Source organism: Schistocerca americana, chromosome 2 (assembly GCF_021461395.2).
Source record: "Schistocerca americana isolate TAMUIC-IGC-003095 chromosome 2, iqSchAmer2.1, whole genome shotgun sequence".
Taxonomy (NCBI): Eukaryota; Metazoa; Arthropoda; class Insecta; order Orthoptera; family Acrididae; genus Schistocerca; species Schistocerca americana.
The window spans coordinates 429,700,200-429,716,169 of NC_060120.1; the positions used below are offsets into that span (position 1 = coordinate 429,700,200).

The window sequence follows — 15,970 nt, forward strand, 5'->3', positions numbered from 1 at the left end:
AACATTTGTTTGCCACCAGTTCTTCCAGACAAAGCCAGCCTAATACCAACACTGAACCCGGCCTCTCCCAGCTCACACCACCATCCAATTGTGATCCCCCCCCCTCACCGCCACTCCCTACCTAACCTGGTCACTTGCCAGGAATTCTTTATCTTCCACTTACTTGGCCTCACCATCCTTGTCCAGGTTACAGAACACCAGCCTTTTGGCAGAAGAAAGGACAGCCACACATAGCCATAAAAGAGATCCTGACCCTATCATCCTACCTGCAGACCACCACTGTCATTATGAACCACAGTAAATACCTGGTGGAAGGCTTCTGCTAATTATCTGACACCTCTAACTATAAATTCTGCCACAATCATCCCATCCCAGAAGTGAAACCCAACTTCATATCCCTGTTAGAGCCTTAGGCCCTTCCCAGAACCTCTTCCCTGAATCCAACTCCCCATGCACACACCTTCTATGTGCTCAGCAAAATCCACAAACTCAACAACCCTAGTTTCCCCTTTGTAGCTGATTATTGGGCTCCTATTGAATGAATTTTAGCTCTCATTGACAAAGCACCTCCAACCTATTGCCCGAAATCTAGCCTCCCACATCAAATATACAAACTACTTCCTTCACCAACTCTCCAACATCCCGACCCCTTTACTTCCTGAATTCCTACTCATCACTGTTGATGCCATTTCCCAATACACCAGCATCTCTCTTGCCCAAGGTCTTGCCAGAATTAAAGACTAGCTATCCCAATGTCCTTCACACTCCATATACACTACATCATTCCTCATACACCTTACTAACTATATCCTAACACCCAAGTACTTCTCCTTTCAAGGGAAGGTATACAAATAAACCCATGGCACAGCCATGGGAACCTGCACACCTAGAAGAAACCTTCCTAGCTTCCCAAAACCCCTCTCTGAGAGCTCCATCCTCATCTCTATCCACGTTAAGCTCACCTATCATCAACAGTCCCTACATTTCGATAGATGACATTCCTTCCACACCAGAAAATCTCTCCCATAAATCCTGGCCACCCAGGGACAGCATATCTCCAGTGACAGAAGCTTCCTTGCCTGTGTATGCTGAAGGTCTCAGAAAGGCCTTCACAAACGGGGACTCTCCCTCAAAACTTGTTCACAAACTGATTTCCTGTGCCATATCCACCCCCCCCCCCCCCCCCCCCTTCCAAATCTTCCCACCGTCCCAAAGAACTAGCTACAAGGAAGTGCCCCCTTCAACACTCACTTTCACTGCAGACTGGAACAACTGAATAACATCCTTCATCAGGGCTTTGATTATCTACCATCATGTCCTGAAATTTGTGACATCTTACCCAAGATCCTTCCCACCCCTCATAAAGTGGTGCTCCGTTGCACACCCAACCTCTACAATATCATAGTCCATCCATATACCACTCTCCATCCAAACCTCTCCCCACAGGGATCATATACATGTGGAAAACCCAGGTGCAAGACTAGCTCAATCCACTCATCTAACCTTTCCTTTTCCAGTCCTGTAACATGCTTATCCCCTTCCATCAGAGGCTAGGCCACCTGCGAAAGTAGCCATGTTATATCAGATGTATTACAATCATTGTTGACCATTTTATGTTTGTATGACTACCAACCAGCGTTCCACCAGGATGAATGGCCGTTGATAAACTGTGGACGAGGGCAAAGTGGACCACCCTGTGGCACAACATGCAGCTGTACATAACATGTTTGATTTCAATGACTGCATCACAGCTTAGGCAATCAGGATCTATCCCACCACCACCAGCTTTTGTGAACTGCTCAGATGGAAGTTATCCTTACAACACATTCTCCACTGCAGAAATTATCCCTGCCTCAATCTGTGGTAATCTACTGTTCCCACACTCTCAACCCAACTGCTTCCAGCCCCTTTCCTGTCACCTCATCACAATTGGCATCCCATTCCTCCCACTCTCCACCCAACTGTTTCCAGCCCCTGTCCTGTCACCTCGTCACAATTGGCTTCCCCTTACTCTCACCGTACGCTACTCTCTGCTGGTGCACCCACCCATCTTTTCCCCCTCTCTGCTTCTCTCCTTTCCATTCCCATTCAACAAGTTTCTGTTGCAGTCCGGCGATAGCATTCATGTTTGTATGAATGTGCTTATGTGTTTGATTGTGTGTGCATTTTTCTTTTCTGAAGAAGGGTTTAGCAAAATGCTTGCACATAGTAGTCTTTTTGTCATGCCTGTCTGCAACTCATGCATCTTTATGGCAAGTAGCAGTCTGTCCTTTTCATAATATTGTTTGGTAATTAGAAATCCATGATTTTCTAGGCAACCCATAATTACACAGGCAAGGAAATGACTCTTGGCACATTAATTTCCCAGAATGTTTCAAATATATCATGTGAGATCACACTTATTATGTCTAATTTAGTCTATAATACATTTTAGTCAGCATTGTAAATTGCTGATTTTTTAAAGTCCAGCAATGTGTTTATGAAGACTGAAAAATATATATAAAATATGTATAAAATGTCTGATACATACAGGGTGTGTCACTTAAATCTGGACAAATGAAACTTTTTTTATAAACAAATTTATTAAAAAAAAATACAAATGAAAATGAAAATCCTTTTACATATAAGTAATGGTATCTTTCAGGAGTAACATTACTTGATGTAACCCTCTTCAGTGACAATGACCACCTCCGGTCTTGTCCTGAAGCAATCGCATGCACTCTTTAAAACAGCACTGTCCATTTTCGCGATTACTGCTTTGATAGCAGTTTGTAGAGATGCAACATTAGGGTGCCTTGTCTTATTGGTAACTCTTTTGACTACGCTCAAACATAGTTGTTGAGGGGGTTCAAACCTGCACTACTCGGGGGTCAGAACTCCTTTGAACAAAATGTGTCAACCTTATCTGAGAGCCAGTTTTGGACTAAGTGGCTCATACGAGGTCATCCTCTGCCATCCGATGCATTGTTCGCTTGCTGATATTGAATACTGACGCCAGTTTCCTCAGCGATTGCCCTGCGTCATCCAAAATCAACACCTGAGCCTTTTCGATGACTGCCGCAGTTCGTGAAACACGTTTTCTCAAATGAGATTTCGTCACCGAGTTAATGGAAAGTCCCCCAGACTTCTCCAAAGTGTTATACTTGGCCAGAATATCATAAACAGTTGATCACAGGTACTTGAAGAATCGAACTATTTCAATGGGTGAATGCCCAGCACAAAGGATTTCAATAATCAGGGCTCTTTGGTTGTACTCTGCACTTGTCTGTAACATCTTGGCCATTTTGAGGTTCTGACTGTTTACTAGATACCTATGGCTTTCAAGAATGCCAATCGCAGCCTCTGGTGGATCTACGATATGGCAGGAAACTCAAACTGAAATTTAAGCACTGCGCCCTGGATATGTTTTTAATATTCTGATTCCATACACTAGAAAACTGTCATCGCTTGTCTCTCTCTCTCTCTCTCTCTCTCTCTCTCTCTCTCTCTCTCTCTCTCTTGGTAATGTTCCATATTGAAGTTATGTGGTTTAATGTAAGATATCACATACAGTGGGTATAATACAACTTTTTTTAAGACAATATTATGAAAAGGATAGATAAAAAAGACCAGTTGGTGCTTTGGTAGAAGTGAAGGTGGTGTGGTACTGAGATGGGAATGGGGAAGGCGTTAGAGGTTAGCAAACATCCCCCCCTCCTCCCCCTCCCTAACCATCCAGCAGCACCAACAGCCCTACCCTGCCCCCACCCCATGTCTGCATGCTCCCATAGGCAACACTACACCTTCCCCCATGCCTATCCTGCCCCTTTCCCCCAGCCTTCTCCTTACCTCTGCCACCCACACCAGATGCTTCTCCCATTATACACAGTTGCAGTGTGCAGCCTGGCCTCAGTGGCCAGTTACAGTGGTCATTCATGTATTGGTATGTTTTGTGTGTGAAGAAAGCCTTTTGGATGAATGCCTAAATGTATAGCAGTACTTTCATGGTCCCTGTTTGCAACTGAATATCTCCTCTATATGGTGAGTAGCAATCTATCCTTTTCATAATATTGTCATTATTCCAGCCTGGACTTAACATTATTTTTAATTTTTTAAAAACTCTTCTTAATATTTTACAGTACTGGTTGTAATACAAAATCCTCCCCTTGCCCCTGTGTTATACCTTCTTCATTTTTCTCCCTCTCCTCCCCTCCCTCCCACTCCTTCCATAGCTCTCTCTTACTGCCCTTAGCCCCCCTCCCCCCTCATGCCAAAGACACTCTGGGACATTATAATAAGTGAAATTTCCTCCCTTCAGTACTGGGTACAGGAACTTGAAAAGTGAAAGGGACACATAAAAATTTTAATAAAATGCTGTTGTATTTACATCTTTTGGAGCTTCCTTTATCTGGTCTCCTAACCCAACGAATTGACAGGTCACAGGAAGGCATTGATCTCAATGACGGTCACCAGATGGCAGTACTGTAATCTGCAAGCACTGATGTTGCCACTGCAGCACTAGCCACAGAGACAGGTTCATCCTGCTAGCCTATCAGTGCCAACAGCTGTCCTTTAAAGCCCACAGTGCAGCTGCTTAGTCAGTCAGTTATGATTTCACTGCACTGTTCTGTTGGTTTTGCTACCCTTTGGTATTCACTACATCTCAGGTTTTCAGTTTTTGTTTATTCGTTGCCTTTGTTATTCCACAGTGCCATCTCCATTGTCTGTCTTTCTTTCATTATTGTCCACCTGTTTACTCTGTGGCAGCTAGTTGTTGATACAGGCAGCCAGTTGGGCAATCTCCACAGATTCTTAAGTTGTTCCCAGTCTTATTTGATTCCGGTCATTAGACTTGGCTATGAGATAAAAGGTTTGCAGTGTCTCATGGACACAAAGCTTGTGCAACTTGTGAAATAGCAATAGCAGTTGTTTCTTTTTGGATTTTGAATGACACTCTCCAGTGGTTGCTCTTCCTTTCTTGGTCTTCCCTAGAGACATGTCTCTCACTAAAGAATGTGGCTCCACTCCAAAATCCTGTCGTGCTCTTGTTCAAGGAGATGTGTTTGTTGCTTTCAAATTGTTACTCACAATGATTCTACGGGGTCACATCATGACTCGTGTTCTATCAAGACCACAGGCAACCGTGTCAGTCATACTGCTTGTGTGTGATGTTCTGAGTTGACACTGCAACTTCACTTGTAAGAACCCCGCTTACAAACTTTGTGTGCCAGTTCTTTGATCTGAGACATAGTGGTCCAGTTGTCTTGATATCCAGGAGTACGCACTGTATCCCTCAAACTAAACAACCCTTCCTTGGACAATATTTTGAAAATTTCACACCCCTTAGAGACTACGCATGCAGCAAATGAAAGCTTCATGGCATGTCCCAAAGTAATCGCAGTCCAGCTGCATCTCTGTGGCAGAATTCTTGTAAGTCTTTTTCCCAATGGCAGCATTGTGATTCATCGATTTTGGACGTGTCAGTGGCTTTTGAAAAGCCTGTCGCACCCCATTGGTGTCAGATGCAGCATCTCCCATCATGTCCTGACGGCTTTACTTAACACCCATATGCAGACTTTCCAGATTGCTGGGTGCATTGCACCCATTTTGAGAAAGATGGGTGTCTCCAATTTGTCTGTTATTAACCATCATGGGAAGCCCTTCCTCACATGCATCAAGGGACTGTGTGTGAACTTCTGGCATTTGTTTTTCGGGGTGATACCTCCACCACTAAGTTGTTATCAACCTCACTGTTGAAAACCAGGAAGTACATTTGCAGGCAGACACAGGAGCTACCGTTTCTCTGATTAACCTTGAAATGTATGCTCATTTTTGTTCTCCCGATTTTTCCCTGTTCTCCCATGATGGCAGTTTGATTCCCCCCACAGTCAACACACAGTCAACAGTGCATATAAGAGGGTCATATGGCTAATAACTGTTGGTTGTTGATAGTCACTCAGCTGACAACATTTTTGGTCTAGATGCCATCTCACTGTTTGGGTTTTCCATCACTGACAAGGTGCAGGTGGTCTCAGACACTGTTCCCTTTCAGGAGCTTGATGACCTTTGTACGAATTTTGCAGCCCTGTTCTAACCTGGTCTGTGATCATCACAGATTTCCAGCTTCAAGTCTCCTTATATCTACACAGTGCCCCATTTTTGCTGGGTGCATCCAATTCTTGTCTCCTTGCGGGGAATCACTAAGTGAGAACTTGGTCACCTCGACGAACATGTTAAAATTGGTGCATGGGCCACACCCCTCTTGGTGGTCAAGAAACCTAATGGCTCCCTCCAGCTATGTGGAAATTTTAAGTTGACAATCAGTGCCCAGGAACAAGTGGAAACATATCCCTTACCATGTACAGAGAACTCCCTCACGAAGCTTGTCAGGCTGAATATTTTTCGAAGGTAGATCTTGCTGAAATAGAGTTGCAGATTCTTCTGGATGAGGAATCACAAAACATTACAGTCTTTAACACTCCCTTTGGCTTATACAAAGACAAGTGCTTGCTCTTTGGGGTCTGTTCCACTCTGGCCATTTTTAAAAGGTACCTGGAACAGTTAACCATATCCATCCCTGCTTGTACTAACTACCTCAACAACATAATTTTCATCAGCACTACACATCAGGAACACACCTGCTCAACCTTTGTATCCTCTTTATCATGTTGATGCAGGGCTCAAGTGCCACTCACACAAATGCCAGTTTTTTAAGTAGCAAGTGGAATACCTCAGCCACTTGTTCAACAAAGACTAAATCCAGCCCACTGACTGCAATCTTTCTGCAATTGACTCTGTACCCTATCCCCAACACTTACAGAAGTGCAGGCATTTATGTGAAAGATGAGTTATTATTTTACATTCCTTCCATAAGCAGACCACATTATGCATCCACTCAATCAACTGTGGAAGAAGGGCATTCAGTTCAGGAGGATGGCTGACTGTGAGCAAGCTCTCACACAGCTGAAGCAGCTGGTGCCCTTCACATGCTGCCTTATGCCTTTTTCTCCATCATGCCTGATGCTTCTCCTTATAGTATTGGTGCAATGCTGATGCATAGGAAACATAATGGTACCAACTTATGCATCCAAGATGCCAATACCCACCCACAGTCGCAAATTGAAAAAGAAGCTTTGGAAATCAGATTTGACATTAAGAAGTTCCATGTTTACCTATTTGGAATCAATTTTACCATCATTACAGATCACAAACCTCTGGTAGCACTCTTTGGACCCCGCACTCAGCTTTCAGAGTGGACAGCACAATGGCTCCAGCACTGGGCGCTTTTTTTACTCAGCTCCTGCTGTTAGCCACTAAATACAAACTAGCAGAACAGCAAACAAATGTGGATGCTCTCTCTTGTCTCCCCGCAGGGCTCGACCAGACATTTGACCAACTGGAGTCCTCATGTTTCCACATTGGCTTGGAATGACAGCACGATTGTGATGGGTTCCCATTACAGCTACTCACATAGTTACAGTCACACACCACAACCCTGCATTACAGCTCATCCTGTGATATGTGCTCCACAGGTGGCTTGCTTATTTTTTGAAGTTTGCCAGTTCAGAACTCTGGACCTGCACACGCCTCACCCAGCATTTATCAGTCATTTCTGAGCACGAGCCATGGCACTTTTTTCCCTCTGCTCTTCAAATCGCTACCCTCACTCGTGTTTTGTCCACTATCTATCACCTGATGTACTAATGCGTAGTCTTACCCAGACGCACGGAAAACATCACAGCCCAGCATCCTGTAATCCACTTACTAGATAACTAACATGTTTACAGAGGTGATAGTAGAACTTTTGGTTTGGTCACCACGTTGGTGCGGGTGTGGAGCGGCCCCATTTCTATATTAGTCATCTCCGATGTTCTCCTGCTTGATGCAGAGGCTGGTGCTCATTGTGTTGTCACTCCTTCATCGTGGACATTGGGGTATGTCACAGATGAAAGCCCTTGTCAGGTGACAAGCATAGTGACTGGGATTGAAAAAAGATGTGGCAGTCATGGCGCAGAAATGTTCTACTTGTGCTCAGAACCGGGCTGCTCCTCCCCAGTCCTTCATCCCCAGGCCCACCTCCCCAATAATTCCCGAGGCAGCCACCAGTGAGTTATTGTCGTGGAACTTATTCCAATAACCTACATGTGTTCAGCATGGTGTCCATTGTCACTGAAACTGACATCAATGTCGTCATCCAGATTATAACCATCAAAAGGCTTCCTTGCACCATTTTGTCGGGTAATGGGCACAATTCTACACCTCCAATGGCATTAAGCACCTGTTTAGTCCACCAGTTCACAAATTCTCCAGTAGCAAAGTGGAGCATGTGGTGCAAATGTCTAAAACAACAAATGTAAAAGTGATGGGCATTTTTACCACCACGGCTGTGCTCACAATGTTTCTGAGCACCTACAGGACCACCCCTGTCCAAGACGTTAGGCTGGCAGAGCTCCTCCATGAGTGGCAGCCATGCACTCTCTTCCATCTTCTAGCTCCACAGCCCACAGAGATGCAGCCTGGCACACCAGGTGGTACCCATGGGGATCAGCTGTATGAGCACGTTCATATGGGGCAAAACCATCATGGATTCCAGTTAAAGTGGGTGTCACCCATGGACGACACCTTACAATGGTTGACGCTATGAAGGACCTGGAAGACTTTCACACTTATCAACCCCATCCACGCCCATTGACCGTAACAGCATTAGTGGCCCAGTTGGACCTGGAATGCCCACCCTTGCTGATCTCCCACCTACATAGGTACAGCTTGCATTCCTGCACATAAGCGGCAGCTCCTGTGGACATGGGCATGGAGGTGGAATCCTCACTGCAGCCTCCACCCCTGCAGCCATTGTCACTTCCAATGTGCAGTGGGCTGCAGATCCCTGGGTGCTTCCCTCCAGCCAGCAGGCTTTAGTGCCAGGACACCTCCCATTATACCATTTTGCCTTCCCTAACATCATGCTGTGCACTTCTGGACCCATGTACATTTTTCTGGCAGGAGGGATCTGGTATCCCGTGTCAGCCAGTATGAATGCTTACCAGAAGGCACGGACCTCCATGTACGCTGCTATATGGCAGTACTATGTTCTTCAAGCACTTATGTCATCATTGCAGCACTGGCTACAGAGACACACCCAGCCTGCTGGTCTGTCAGCACCCATGGCTGCTGTTTAAAGCCAGCAGCACAGCCACTTGGTCAGTCATAATTTCACTGTGCTGTTGTAGAGCATCTCGCTACACATTTTGTTTTAGTTATGGATTCACTACATCTTGGTTTACTCATTGGACTTGTTATTCTACTGTGCAATCTCCATTGTCTGTCTCTCTCGTTGTTGTCCACCTGTTTACTCTGTGATAGCTCGTTGTTAACACCCCTGGCCAGTCTCCACAGCTTCTCGAGTCATTGTTGTTCAATTCCAGTCACTATACTTTATCCTAATGAAAGACTTTTTCTAGGGGAGTGTTGCTGAAAAGAAAGAGAAGTCACTTCAGAAACTGGATCAAGAGACACACAAGGTACACCAGACAATTAGGAACTAATAGTGAACTAAAAGGTTAAGCCCTGATTCAAATTCTGAAGTACTCCTAATAATGAGTGTCTGTAGTATTGCAAGGTATTGTTCAATAACATCTTCATTCCATCAGATTCTTCTTCTCTGCTCCAAAGTTTGTTAATACACAAGTTTTAATAGTTATTTTAATTTCTTGCTTACGAGAGTGTCAGCAATAAATTCTCTACAAGAAAAATTATTTGTTGCTTCAGTATAAATAAGTTTTTGTTACAAACATACAAAGTTTCAATCCCTGTACAGCTGATCTACTTCCTCCCTATGTCATAAAGACAGTAATGTGTACCACTATTTCACAGTTCCTAGTAGTGATCATTTGGCCAGATCTTTTTCTTTTCCTTACTGTCAATGTATAAGGATGTAAACTGACACAGTAATCACTTCTTCCCAGTCATTACTTGTCTTTGCCAGCCGTTTTAGAAGTTGTAACTAAGAATAACAATTGTTTAAGCATCTTATATTCATAATTTTAATCTTCATATAACTTACAGGTTTGTTCCTGTTAATTATATACTCACTCAAACTTTTCTCAAAGTAATCATTATAAGTTTCAAAGGAATTATTCTCTATTATCAAAGTGATTATTTTACTGAAGTACTTCTTGCAGTATTTGATATAATTATGATATACATACGATTTAACTCTATTTGTTCATATCTATTCTGTTTGCATAACATGAAGCCACCACAGCCACCGGAGTCTTGGACAGGCATGAGAGATGCTCTGGAAGAAGGCGCAGTTGCCCCACAAGCAAACTGGGTGGGGAAAAAATATAAGGGTGAAGAGGATTGTCTTTTCCTTAATGTCTACACTTCAAAGGTCTTACATACCTGTAATATGCCTAGACTATTGCTATTGTTTTAGTACTGCTAGATCATAGGTTTTATATAATCTTTGGTACTGGACATACAAACAGTAGCTTCATAAAATGATCCTACTACTAACTGAAAATGTGAAGTACTAAGTTTCAATACTCAACTAAGTCATCACATGTTGTGTTCACAGTTCATTACCTTCTAGTAAATAAATTAATGTAAATTATCACTGTGGGAAAAAAATATAACATCAAAATTTGGGATACCAAGGTAGACTATAGTCTATTTAAAATTAGTTGCAAATTCTGACAGTTCAGTCCTTTGACGTCAGCCAGTTTGTTTACTTGGTAACGTGGAGGTTTTGATTTGTACAGCACTACAGGTTCCATTTACTCCACCTTATATATGCTATGTCCAGTGTTACCCAGTGGAACATTTCTTTGTACCCAGAGCAAAATACCTGCTTTCCTTCACTGAGTTGTTGGACTGTTGTCCATCACAATGGAGTGGTATTGTCAAATGTGGAGGAATATTTTGTAGCAGGTCTTCTCAGCTATGGATGAGTTCTTGGACAACCACTTTTATTGAGAATCTTGTGTTTAGAAGTGCTGCACTATTGTTATTAATGCTATGCCAACACAGAACACTTGTTCACAATATCTGATGATGCAAGAACACTAAAATGCCAGAAAATAACCAAGAAATCTGATGAACATAGATGCATCTGATGTACAACACCACATGGTACTGTTTATCCAAGTTATACTTTGATGACCCACCTACTGGCGGCACAATAGGGAAAGTTGGCTCGACATTGGTGCTACCTGGGCAATGGCATCACATCACTACAGCTGAGCCAAACATCAAAAATAGCCACTAATTTTAAATGCACTGAGAGTGAAGGTACTCTACTATCTTGGAAGCAGAATAACATGTTGCCAGAAGCAAGTAGGACATAAAAAGCAGACTAGCATAAGCAAAGAGCTCATTCCTGGCCAACAGAAATTTACTTGTTTCAATTAACAGCCATAATTTTAAAAAGAAATTTCTGAGAACGTATGTTTGGAGCACAGCTTTATCAGGAAATGAATCATGGACTGTGAGTAAACTGTCAAAGAAGAATTTGATTTGTGGTGCTACAGGAGGATGTTGAAAATTACATAAAATTTTAAGATAAGAAATGAGGAGGTTCTCCATAGAATTGGCAAAGAAAGGAATATATGGAAAACACTAACAATGAACCATGGATCTTGCCGGTGGTGGGGAGGTTTGCGTGCCTCAATGATACAGATAGCCATACCGTAGGTGCAACCACAATGGAGGGGTATCTGTTGAGAGGCCAGACAAACATGTGGTTCCTGAAAAGGGGCAGCAGCCTTTTCAGTAGTTGCAGGAGCAACAGTCTGGATGATTGACTGATCTGGCCTTGTAGCACTAACCAAAAAGGCCTTGCTGTTCTCGAACTGCGAACAGCTGAAAGCAAGGGGAAACTACAGCCATAATTTTTCCTGAGGGCATGCAGCTTTACTGTATGATTAAATGATGATGGCGTCCTCTTGGGTAAAATATTCCGGAGGTAAAATAGTCCCCCATTCGGATCTCCGGGGGGTGACTACTCAAGAGGACATCGTTATCAGGAGAAAGAATACTGGTGTTCTACGGATCGGAGCGAGGAATATCAGACCCCTTAATCGGGCAGGTAGGTTAGAAAATTTAAAAAGGGAAATGGATAGGTTAAAGTTAGATATAGTAGGAATTAGTGAAGTTTGGTGGCAGGAGGAACAAGACTTTTGGTCAAGTGACTACAGGATTATAAATACAAAATCAAATAGGGGTAACGCAGGAGTAGGTTTAATAATGAATAAAAAAATAGGAGGACGGGTAAGCTACTACAAACAGCATAGTGAATGCATTATAGTGGCCAAGATAGTCACAAAGCCCACATCTATCACAGTAGTACAAGTTTATATGCCAACTAGCTCTGCAGATGATGAAGAAATTGATGAAATGTATGAGGAGATAAAAGAAATTATTCAGGTAGTGAAGGGAGACGAATATTTAATAGTCATGGGTGACTGGAATTCGAGAGAAGGAAAAGGGAGGGAAGAAAATATAGTAGGTGAATATGGATTGGGGCTAAGAAATAAAAGAGGAAGCCGCCTGGTAGAATTTTGCGCAGAGCATAACTTAATCATAGCTAACACTTGGTTCAAGAATCATGAAAGAAGGTTGTATACATGGAAGAACCATGGAGATACTAAAAGGTATCAGATAGATTATATAATGGTAAGACAGAGATTTTGGAACCAGGTTTTAAATTGTAAGACATTTCCAGAGGCATATGTGGACTCTGACCATAATCTATTGGTTATGAACTGTAGATTAAAACTGAAGAAATTGCAAAAAGGTGGGAACTTAAGGAGATGGGACCTGGATAAACTGACTAAACCAGAGGTTGTACAGAGTTTCAGGGAGAGCATAAGGGAACAATTGACAGTAATGGGGGAAAGAAATACAGTAGAAGAAGAATGGGTAGCTCTGAGGGATGAAATAGTGAAGGCAGCAGAGGATCAAATAGGTAAAAAGACGAGGGCTAGTAGAAACTCTTGGGTAACAGAAGAAATATTGAATTTAATTGAAGAAAGGACGAAATATAAAAATGCAGTAAATGAATCAGGCAAAAAGGGATACAAACGTCTCAAAAATGATATCGACAGGAAGTGCAAAATGGCTAAGCAGGGATGGCTAGAGGACAAATTTAAGGATGTAGAGGCTTATCTCACTAAGGGTAAGATAGATACTGCCTACAGGAAAATTAAAGAGACCTTTTGAGAAAGGAGAACCACTTGCATGAATATCAAGAGCTTTAATGGAAACCCAGTTCTAAGCAAAGAGGGAAAGCAGAAAGGTGGAAGGAGTATATAGAGGTCTATACAAGGGTGATGTACTTGAGGACAATATTATGGAAATAGAAGAAGATGTAGATGAAGATGAAATGGGAGATATGATACTGCGTGAAGAGTTTGACAGAGCACTGAAAGACCTGAGTCGAAACAAGGCCCCCGGAGTAGACAACATTCCATTAGAACTACTGACAGCCTTGGGAGAGCCAGTCCTGACAAAACTCTATCATCTGGTGAGCAAGATGTATGAGACAGGCGAAATACCCTCAGACGTCAAGAAGAATATAATAATTCCAATACCAAAGAAAGCAGGTGTTGACAGATGTGAAAATTACCGAACTATCAGTTTAATAAGTCACAGCTGCAAAATACTAACGCGAATTCTTTACAGACGAATGGAAATACTGATAGAAGCCGACCTCAGGGAAGATCAGTTTAGATTCCGCAGAAATGTTGGAACACGTGAGGCAATACTGACCTAAAACTTATCTTAGAAGAAAGATTAAGGAAAGGCAAACCTATGTTTCTAGCATTTGTAGACTTAGAGAAAGCTTTTGACGATGTTGACTGGAATATTCTCTTTCATACTCTGAAGGTGGCAGCGAAAGGCTATTTACAATTTGTACAGAAACCAGATGGCAGTTATAAGAGTCGAGGGGTACGAAAAGGAAGCAGTGTTTGGGAAGGGAGTGAGACAGGGTTGTAGCCTATCTCCAATGTTATTCAATCTGTATATGGAGCAAGCAATAAAGGAAACAAAAGAAAAGTTCGGAGTAGGTATTAAAATCCATGGAGGAGAAATAAAAACTTTGAGGTTGGCCGATGACATTGTAATTCTGTCAGATACAGCAAAGGACTTGGAAGAGCAGCTGAACGGAATGGACAGTGTCTTGAAAGGAGGGTACAAGATGAACATCACCAAAAGCCAAACGAGGATAATGGAATGTAGTTGAATTAAGTTGGGTGATGCCGAGGGAATTAGATTAGGAAATGAGACACTTGAAGTAGTAAAGGAGTTTTGCTATTTGGGGAGCAAAATAACTGATGATGGTTGAAGTAGAGAGGATATAAAATGTAGAATGGCAACGGCAAGGAAAGCGTTTTTGAAGAAGAAAAATTTGTTAACATCGAGTATAGATGTAAATGTCAGGAAGTCATTTCTGAAAGTATTTGTATGGAGTGTAGCTATATACGGAAGTGAAACGTGGATGATAAATAGTTTAGACAAGAAGAGAATAGAAGCTTTCAAGATGTGGTGCTACAGAAGAATGCTGAAGATTAGATGGGTAGATCACATAACTAATGAGGAGGTATTGAATAGACTTGGGGAGAAGAGGATCTTGTGGCACAACTTGACTAGAAGAAGGGATCGGTTGGTAGGACATGTTCTGAGACATCGAGGGATCACCAATTTAGAACTGGAGGGCAGCGTGGAGGGTAAAAATCATAGTGGGAGACCAAGAGATGAATACACTAAGCAGATTCAGAAGGATGTAGGCTTTAGTAGGCACTGGGAGATGAAGAAGCTTGCACAGGATAGACTAGCATGGAGATCTGCATCAAACCAGTCTCAGGACTGAAGACCACAACAACAATAACAACAAGAAGAAGGGACAGGATGACAGGACAAGTGTTAACACATTGAGAAACATCTTCCATTCTACTAGAGGGAGCTGTATAGGGTAAAAGCTGTATGGGAAGGCAGATAATGGAATATGTCAAAAAACTTATTGAGGATTTTTGGTGCAAGTGAGTTGAAGAAGTTGGCACTGAAGAGGAATTTGTGGCAGGTCCTATTGAATCAATCAGAAGACTGATGATCTGGCCCTCTCCTTTTTTTTAAAGGCTTGTGTATCTTTGGCAGATGGCTGTAACAATATTCGAAGCATCAAATACATTTTATAACTTGAAGTGCTAACAGAGCTAAACAAGAAAAAAATATGTGACTCATCAAGCTTTCCCAGTGGATGTATTGTAAATAGTCTTCATGGGTTTCCCGCCGGAACGTGTTGTGTAAATTCCACAATATTTACTCAGACCAACTGTCCAACATCTTCAGGTGGTTCAGCCTTGCTCGTGGCTAGGTACGACTGATGGTATCCGCATGCCGATGCCCCATTTTTAGAACACGCATGCGAAGATTGCACAGCCACGGAAATTGCACATGTGCATTGATTTTTCATATTCAAACTCCTATTGCCAAAAATCACAGAGCAGCTCCCCGTGCATGCGTTGTATGCTGCATTTTCCAACAGTGCTGCCAGACATTACTCACTAGTGGCTGTACTAGGCCAGTGTTATGACGGGCCTGTTATCGAAGACTCTTGATTGTCATGATTTAATAGCAGCCAATGGAGGGTTCCAGGCTGTGCTAAGTTGAAATCCTGTATCCTTGTTGATGAGATTATCGGCTGTACAGATATGTATTGCTTCCTTAATGACATAGTGTCAAAAAGATGATGCCGAGAATAAAACTTCCACCTTTTCATAAATCAAACAATGACCTGTATTCAGGCAGTGTTCCGCAATAGCTGATTTTTCCAGTTGACGAAGGCATGTATAACGCTGATGTTCATCACAACATTCTTGTACTGTGCAGCATGTCTGGCCTATATATGCTGCCCCACACTGACAAGGAATCTTGTACACACTACATTTCCTCAGTCCAAGGTCATCCTTAACCAAACCCAACAGGTTTCTCA

At 42.5% G+C, this 15,970-nt stretch overlaps 1 protein-coding gene across 6 annotated transcripts in view; it reads left to right on the forward strand.

Annotated features, from left to right (window-relative positions):
- Positions 1-15,970, forward strand: part of LOC124592198 (esterase FE4-like) — a 133,109-nt gene that overhangs the window by 54,336 nt on the left and 62,803 nt on the right. For 4 of the 6 annotated variants that reach the window (XM_047131816.1, XM_047131811.1, XM_047131812.1 and 1 more), the window contains one exon: positions 10,232-10,369. The exons of 1 other annotated variant lie outside the window; for it this stretch is intronic. In XM_047131816.1, the coding sequence (XP_046987772.1) occupies positions 10,232-10,369 (138 nt within the window). The remainder of the gene's footprint in view (positions 1-10,231; positions 10,370-15,970) is intronic. One more of the 6 variants, XM_047131819.1, reaches the window with a different exon arrangement.